Source organism: Pelodiscus sinensis, chromosome 1 (assembly GCF_049634645.1).
Source record: "Pelodiscus sinensis isolate JC-2024 chromosome 1, ASM4963464v1, whole genome shotgun sequence".
Lineage (NCBI taxonomy): Eukaryota > Metazoa > Chordata > Testudines > Trionychidae > Pelodiscus > Pelodiscus sinensis.
This window is the reverse complement of record NC_134711.1, coordinates 2,919,736-2,927,861: the sequence shown is the minus strand read 5'-3', so window position 1 is coordinate 2,927,861 and position 8,126 is coordinate 2,919,736. Positions and strand designations below refer to the sequence as shown.

General features: G+C 61.9%; 1 protein-coding gene across 1 annotated transcript; it reads right to left on the bottom strand.

The window, feature by feature from the left end:
• Positions 1 to 657: 657 nt before the first annotated feature.
• LOC102446572 (tubulin alpha chain-like) lies at positions 658 to 7,635 on the bottom strand. Its single transcript, XM_075925021.1, has 4 exons — positions 7,617 to 7,635; positions 4,067 to 4,289; positions 2,841 to 2,989; positions 658 to 1,849 (listed from the first exon to the last, which is right to left on the bottom strand). Exons 1-4 carry the CDS (start codon positions 7,617 to 7,619, stop codon positions 842 to 844), a joined length of 1,383 nt encoding a protein of 460 aa, XP_075781136.1. The 5' UTR covers positions 7,620 to 7,635; the 3' UTR covers positions 658 to 841.
• Positions 7,636 to 8,126: the final 491 nt, after the last annotated feature.

Below are 8,126 nucleotides of genomic sequence, written 5' to 3'. Positions count from 1 at the left end.
AATAAACCATCTTGTTAGTCCTGTATTTTGTTTCAGTTTCCCCAGGCTCTGCAGCTCTAATTGCATGAGGGGAGGCTGGGTGGGACTCACTGGGGAAGTACGGGAGTCATCTCACCTCCAGCTCCAAAGTGTCACCTGGGCCTCAGGAGGGAGGGCAGTGGAGGACGGGGGCTGCTTGGGGCAAGTGAGCAGTGGCTGGGGGGGCAGGGGGAGATGAGGCAGTCTCGGCTGGGCTAGGAGGAGTGAGGATGTTAAGGAAGGGGGTGAAGCCCCTTCCCCACAGAGGACTAAGGCTCTGCCCTGGCTCCTCTGTTCACATCACTCCTAATCGACCCTGTGTCTGGGAGCCAACAACCCTTCTACTCTACCAGCTGGCTGAGTCAGCTTGCTGTGGATGGGGGTGCAGGGTCGGGGGGTTCCCCATCACGTGGTCACAACCTTACAGGCTACGTTAGGTCACGAGCTTTCGTGGTTTGAAGCATCTCATGAAGCAGGCTCCAGCCCACAAAAGCTTCTGCCCAAATAAGCACGTTGGTCTTCAAGGTGCCACCGGCCCCCTTGTTGCGTGTACAAACAGGTACGGAAAAGCCGGCGAGGCGGCTGGCTCCCGTGGAATTCCCACCCCGGTTTCACCAGAAAGAGCGGAACGAGAGACGGTTGCAGGTAAGAATTTATTCAGATCTGGCCAGCAGAGATGACCACGCAGATGAGCCACGTTCAGACGTTCCAGCAGGAACGAGGCGAGTCCGGCCGGCAGTGCCTCTAGCAGCAAGATGGTCACGTAGCTCAGTGACGTGTGACCCCAGCTACCGTCACCCCTGAAAGTCGGAGCAACGCCAGGCTAAGGCCTAGAGCAAGTGTTGAAATAATCTTCTCCCTCCTCTGCTGTTTCCTCCTCCTCCTCTGTGGAATCTCTCCCCACCTCCTCATAGTCCTTCTCCAGCGCAGCCATGTCCTCCCGGGCCTCAGAGAACTCCCCCTCCTCCATGCCCTCCCCCACGTACCAGTGCACGAAGGCCCGCTTGGCGTACATCAGGTCGAACTTGTGGTCCAGCCGGGCCCAGGCCTCCGCGATGGCCGTGGTGTTGCTCAGCATGCAGACGGCCCGCTGCACCTTGGCCAGGTCCCCGCCCGGCACCACCGTGGGCGGCTGGTAGTTGATGCCCACCTTGAAGCCGGTGGGGCACCAGTCCACGAACTGGATGGAGCGCCGGGCTTTGATGGAGGCGATGGCGGTGTTGACGTCCTTGGGCACCACGTCCCCCCGGTAGAGCAGGCAGCAGGCCATGTACTTGCCCCGGCGCGGGTCGCACTTCACCATCTGGTTGGAGAACTCAAAGCAGGCGTTGGTGATCTCCGGCACCGAGAGCTGTTCGTGGTAGGCCCTCTCCGCCGAGACGATGGGCGCGTAGGTAGTAAGGGGGAAGTGGATGCGGGGGTAGGGCACCAGGTTGGTCTGGAACTCCGTGAGGTCCACATTCAAGGCGCCGTCGAACCTCAGGGAGGCCGTGATGGACGAGACGATCTGGGCGATCAGCCGGTTCAGGTTGAGGTAGGAGGGGCGCTCGATGTCGAGGTTCCGGTTGCAGATGTCGTAAATGGCCTCGTTGTCCACCATGAAGGAGCAGTCCGAGTGCTCCAGCGTGGTGTGGGTGGTCAGGATGGAGTTGTAGGGCTCCACCACCGCCGTGGAGACCCGCGGGGCAGGGTACACTGAGAACTCCAGCTTGGATTTCTTCCCGAACTCCACCGAGAGACGCTCCATCAAGAGCGACGTGAATCCCGAGCCCGTGCCGCCGCCGAAGCTGTGGAAGACCAGGAACCCCTGAAGGCCGCTGCACTGGTCAGCCTGCACAAATGAAGGACACCGAACTAGCCTTGGTCATGCTGCACCTACTGGCCCCCCGTCTTCTCCCCTCCTCCCCCCCCCATTACATCACCCTCCAGACATCAGCTCCATGTGTGACCATGACGGGATCCAAGTGATGTTGGGTTATAGGGATACATTGTAATTATGTATGGACATAGTCTGTACTGACAACCTATTGGAGATCCAAAGATCCACTGATGTACCTCAATAGATCACCCCCCCAAAACAGGTAGCAGCCACCTGTTCACCTTGGAAGACCGATTAAGTCAACCAGCATATATAGAACCTGTGCTTTTGAGATGTACTGCCTGGTACACCCTACTGGCACCTTCAGCAGGAGCTTACTTGGAAAGAATTGAGCATACTGGCACCTCGACACAAATGTCGAACAGCTGGCTGGGCCACATGTCTTATAGGGGTTGTGTCTCTTAAAAGGGGGATGCCGGCCTTTCCGCAGCTTCTCCCCCTCCTCCCCTGGAGTACCAGCACCATTCTTTTATTTAAGAAAAAACAAAGCGCACTGTGTAGAACCCAGCCTTGGTACCAAACGAGCAAGATGCTGGTTCATGAGTCAGCATGAGGATTTCATCCCAACCCAAGACGGATGGCTGGGCAGGTCAGCTTTCACAGCAGTACAGGCATGTAGCCCCACATCTGTACAACAGCTGGGCAGGCAAATATCGGTGATAGAGCAACCCAAGAAGAGATCCCATGCTTTCAGCAAGTTCCAGCTACAAAAGCCCAGCACACTGGGAGCCAGATACCAATTTTGACTCGGAGCTCAGCTGTCTAGGCCGGCCATGACGGGGGCCCGAGCGCGCTACAGGGCTCCTGTCTGTACCGCACCCATGCCAGGCTCACCCAGGGCGCTCTGTTTCCCAGCTGTGGGCAGAGCCAGTTGAGGCTTCACTGCCTCAGGCCAAGAGGTTCCTGCTCCGGGGAAGGGGGAAGAGGCGGGTCCCCCACTCACCATTTTGCGAGTCCGGTCCACCACGGCGTCGATGATCTCCTTCCCGATGGTGTAGTGGCCCCGGGCGTAGTTGTTAGCCGCGTCCTCCTTGCCGCTGATCAGCTGCTCCGGGTGGAAGAGCGAGCGGTAGGCCCCAGTCCGGATCTCGTCTGTGAGGGAGCAGAGCCGGGATGAAGTCCAAGCTTGCACCAGGAGTCCGTGATACCCACCGTCCGCCCGGCACCATGGCCCTGATGCCAGGTCGGGCTCCTCACTCCCCTGCAAGTCGTCGGCCATTACGAGCACCGATAACTCAGTGGATCTGGGCTGGGACAGGCTGGCCAGCGCCTGGTTACCTGCGGTAGGAGCGCCGTACCGGAGGCCATTGAGAAATGGGAGGGAAGGCGCCTTCTCTCGTCCCAGCGGGCCAGTGATCAACACGGCCTGTGCAGATGTCAGGTCTGAAGGGGTGCTTCCCTCACAGCTGGCAGGGTGGGGGGAGGGACTGGGGGCGTGTCTATGCAAATAGGCTTTGCTCCAGCTGCATGTTGCTAGCTGTTCAGCTGGGGGGGGGGATTTGCTCAATCAATGCGAGACCCAACATGAGGTCCAGGTATTAAATTCAGGGAGGGCTCAAATAGGGCCACCAAGGCTTGCCCGGGTGGGGGAATCCAGATGAGCAGGACTGCGCTACTTGGCTCCAAAGGGGGCTCCCCATCAGCAGAAAGAACTTGGCTAAGTAGGGGTTCGACTTAGAGACCTAGGGGGGACTGGAGGCTGGGTGGCCCTTCTTGCCCCGACTGCTCTGGCCCTCCCACCCAGGCAGGCCAAAGAGCCGAGCTCCAGACTCATCCTCAAGAGCTTTCATGTTAGTTGGGGGTTTCTCCCCTGCTTGAGAGGAGTGAAACTGCTGGGAGCCACGGGCCTTGGAGACGCTGGGCAGACGTCACGGAAGAGGTGGGTGGCAGCCGACGGGGACTGACAGCCAGGCGGGAGGTGGCAGAGAGGCGCAGTGAGAGAGACCCCACAGCGAGGAGGGGAGGTGAACTCTGCGGCCGCACCTCTGAACTCTGGGCCTGCCCTGACCGGTGCCTTTCCCCTGCAGACTCAGTGTGCAAGGGGCCCTGCAGAGGTGCCCTGGGTGGGGTGGGATGGGATGTCCTAGGGGGGTTGGAGGGGAGCCCCCGGACACCCGACCTGGCCCCAGCGGCTGGCGCTCCCCGGCAGCAGGTTTACCAGTGTCTTACCGATGACGGTGGGCTCCAGGTCCACGAACAGGGCTCTGGGCACGTGCTTCCCCGCCCCCGTCTCGCTGAAGAAGGTCCCGAAGGAGGAGTCGGCCTGGCCGGAGGAGGGCTCCACGCAGACGATGCCGTCGGGCTGGATGCCGTGCTCCAGGCAGTACAGCTCCCAGCAGGCGTTGCCCATCTGCACGCCCGCCTGGCCGATGTGGACGGAAATGCACTCCCGCTGCGGGGGAGGGACACAGCGAGACGGGGGTGTTACCATACGCTCCCCCTACAGACTCCAGGGCCGGTTTCCCAGCTGGGACACCTGGCCCCGCAAACAGCCGCGATCCGCCAGGCCCACGGGATCAGGGCCCCAGCGGGGCTGCCGTGCGGCTCCTGCCAGCTACCCGCTTGCATGGAGCCCTGTCCGCTGGGCTGCAGAAGGGCTGATGGAGGGGACCCCCTCCGTCCCCCCTGGTGCTGTGCAGGGCAAGGTCGAGTCCACCACAGGAGAGGTGGCAGGTGCAGACAGATTAGTCAAGCGCTCTCCTGCCGACACGTTGGGACGAGAAGAGGCACCGGCGTGGACAGGAGAGCAGCCCCCCACCTCCACTGACCTTACCGCCCACCAGCCGCCGCGGTCTGTGCACAGCGACTTGAGCAACCCTAACTTCAGTCATGCAACCCAGGGCACCTGTCACTCCAGCCCCATGGGGGAGAGGTGCCAAGGCTCAGGGCTCCCCACAGCCGGATTAACTCTTCTGGGGGTCCAGGGCTAGTAGGTTGTGGGACACCCCCAGGCTCTGGGGTGGGGCCAACAATGAAGGGTTCAGTGTGTTAGGGGGTCTACTGAGGGGCAGGCTGGGGATCGGGGTGCAGCATCTGGGCAGTGCCAGGGCAGGCTGAGAGGGGAACATCTGGGCAGGAGGTGGGGTGCAGGTGCAGGCTGAGGGTGGGGTACTGGACCAGAGGGAGCTGTTATCTGGTGCAGCTTGGGAGGGGTGCAACTTAGTGCTCCACATGGCCAGGCACTGCTCCCCACTTCCCATTGGCCAGGAATTCCTGGCCAATGGGAGTGACGGGGCGGAGTCTGCATGCAGCTTGGGGCGGAGCTTCCGTGTGCTGCCGTTCCCCCAGCCCTTGGGAGGGGAGGGGAGACTAGAAGAGGGGTGTGTGCATATGTGTGTGGGGGGGGGGAGGGAGAACAGCAACACGCAGCATCGCGTCCTCCCCCTGCCAGGCACAGCCCACAGGCCGATGCTGATCCTGGTTTGCCTCAATGCAGCCCACAAGGCTCAGCCCCCCGCCAGCTGGATCAAGGGACGCTGTAGGCCACTCCCGACCCACAGGGCCCCCCCTTCAATACACACCCTACGACAGCAGCACACAATCCCAGACAGCATCAGAGACGGCCTGCACCGGTACAACCCCAAAGCAGCACCACAGCCTGCCCGCTGGCTACAGAGCCTCTCCCGCCTGGCTGGGGCAACGGGGTGGGGGGGAGCCCTGCAGGGCCAGCAGCTCCAGGAGAGACATGAACTCGCCCGGCATCGCGAGCATCACCACGGCCGGGCCTCTCTGGAGACTCCCTGCCGTATCCGGAGGCCTGTTGCTGGGGGCCTGGCCGTAGGGGTCACAGCTCCGGCCATGCAAGCGGCCCCCTTCACCAGCCACCCAGGGCATCTACCCCGGCTGGCAGCTCTGCTAACATCCGCCCTGCGGTAGCCTCTCCGTGCTGCCGTAAGCACGGCCCGCTCAGCGGCAAGTCATGCCAAGCAGGAGGCGCGAGCAGAGCTTATGGGGAGAGGGGAAGGAAGGAGAGATCCACGCCTTATATCAAGCCTAAAGGCCCCTCCCCCAGAGCCAAGCTCCGCCCATCCCCAGCCCAACCCTTCCTGGCCGTGCTACTGCCCGACTTCTAATCAAAGCAGCATTTAGGCTTTTCCCAGTGGAGGGACCAGCGGGAAGGAGACACTTGACACTACAGGCACAGGCACCGTTTAGGGAAACTGAGGCAGGGCTAGGACTGGGCCGGCAGGAGAAGCAGCACCAATAATCGGGGCCGTCACTCTGGATAGACCAGCACATGGAGCCGTTTTAAGCAGCCCCACAGCCCCCAGCCAGAAGGCACCTCGCAGGACGGGCGCGGATCAGTGCAGGGGCCGGGCTAGGACGCGCCAGGCTCCCTGGTGCTCCCGAACGGCTTCGTTTTACGGAAAGAGACTGAACACGGGCGCCGAGTCCAGCTGGATTCCAAGGGCAGAAGGGGCCAGCGGGACCCCTGCTCGGACCCTCGACAGGCCACAAGCCTCCCCCCCCAAGGGCAGCCCAAGAAGCCATCTCTCCCCATCGTAAGGAGGGAGGGGACTGGCTCAGCGTTCCCCGGCAGGCCTGGAGCAGAGCCCAGGTGAGAATCCCGACAGCCCGAGCGCCAGGCCAGTGCTCTAGCCACTAGGCCTTACAGCTGCCAACATCAGCATGGAATGCTAGCTCTGCAGCGGGGAATCCAGCCGAGCTCACTCCAGAGTCACCGTCCTGCCCCCGGGGAACATGCACCTGCCTCAGAATGGAGCTGGGGGGGCATTTGCACCCGGCTTTCACTCACAGCCCCAGCCCAGGCCATATGCACCCCCAGGGCCCTCCCCACAGAGAGGCGGTAAGGCAGGACAGGGCTAACCCCCTCTCCCCCACACAGCTAACAGCCCAGCTGGTTCACAGGCTCTAGCTACTGTGGGAGGGTAAGGCGATAACCCCCCCAGACACCGACCCCACCCTTTGGGGAATCCATCCCCCCTCCTGGCAGCGGTCCCACCCCCAGGCCAGTCTCCCCAGCAAGCTCAGATCCCCACAGGCATTGGGGGACGTGGCCAGGTTTTCAAGAGAGCTTGAACAGAGCTCGCTGGAAAAACCACCCCTCCCCCACTGCCAGGCTGGCAGACTTTTGGGGGAGGCCCAGGGCCCCCACTACCCCCCCCCTGCCTAAGGCTCTGGGAGAGAGTTTGGATGCAGGGGTGTGGGGGGAAGAGGAGAAGAGATCTGGGAGGCAATGAGGATGCAGGCTCCAGGCTGGGGCAGGGGATTGGGGTGCAGGCTCTGGGGAGAGTGGGGTACACAAGGGTGGAGGAGGGAGGGATTACCACATTTACCTCAAGCACCCACCTCTGGCAAAGGCACTGGGGGGGGGGGGGATTGCCAGCAGCTAGAGCAGCACAGCACAGACACTTCCCCCCCCCCAAATAAAGTTACACTTCCCCCCCCCCCAAATAAACTACACCAGTAGTTGCAGGGAACTAGCAGCCAGAAGGCTGTTTAGCCCCACTGCACTGGGGTATCCCCCCAGGCATACCAGGTCACCTGGGGGGCAGCAGGCAGAGCCAGGGGCTGCCCCAAGAGGAGCCCACAGCCCCTGGCACTGGGGCAGGGCAAACCCAGCACAAGAAGCAGGTTTCAAAACAGGCCTGGCTCCAGACCAGCTGTTGGGGACCAGAAAACTCCCCCTGGCTCCCCCCTCAGCAGAGCCCCCCCCATCTCCACACATCACTAGCCCCCTCACCCTCCTCACACTCACCATCTCTGCTGCCTAAACAAGTTTGATTCCAATATGACCTGGCCAAGGTGACGCTCCCAGCTGCTTTATAGCCCCGCCGGGGCAAACAGTCCCAGCTGTGCAGAGGGGAGGGGCGTGTCTTAAAAGGACAGCGTGGCTTGGCCAGACCTTGGCTCACAGCCCGTGGATTTGAAGGGGTGCCACAAAGAAGCCCCTAACTCTGCCCGACAGCTGCTGGCGTGTCCCCAGCTGCAGGGGAAAGGGAGGTTTCGCATCCGCGCTGTGAGCCCCCAGGCTGCTACGGGTCTGCCTGTTACGTGCCTGGCTGTAGCCCCTGATGTTACCTGGCCAGCTGTGTGTCTGCCTGAGGTACCGCGTTGGCTCCATTAACACAGCGCCTGAGCATCCCACGCCCGTTCACGTGTTTATTCTCCACCCCCATGGCAGTGGTATGGGAAGGGAAACTGAGGCACGGGGCCACGAAGGTGTAGGGTTTGTTTGACGGGCTGCCCTCTACCTGCTAGGCCCTGC

Excerpts from the sequence above, each read along its gene's own strand:
- LOC102446572 (XM_075925021.1), bottom strand. Across the intron at positions 2,990-4,066 it reads CCTGGAGCCCACCGTCATCG|ACGAGATCCGGACTGGGGCC; the intron begins GTAAGACACTGG and ends GCTCCCTCACAG. Across the intron at positions 1,850-2,840 it reads TGGACCGGACTCGCAAAATG|GCTGACCAGTGCAGCGGCCT; the intron begins GTGAGTGGGGGA and ends TCATTTGTGCAG.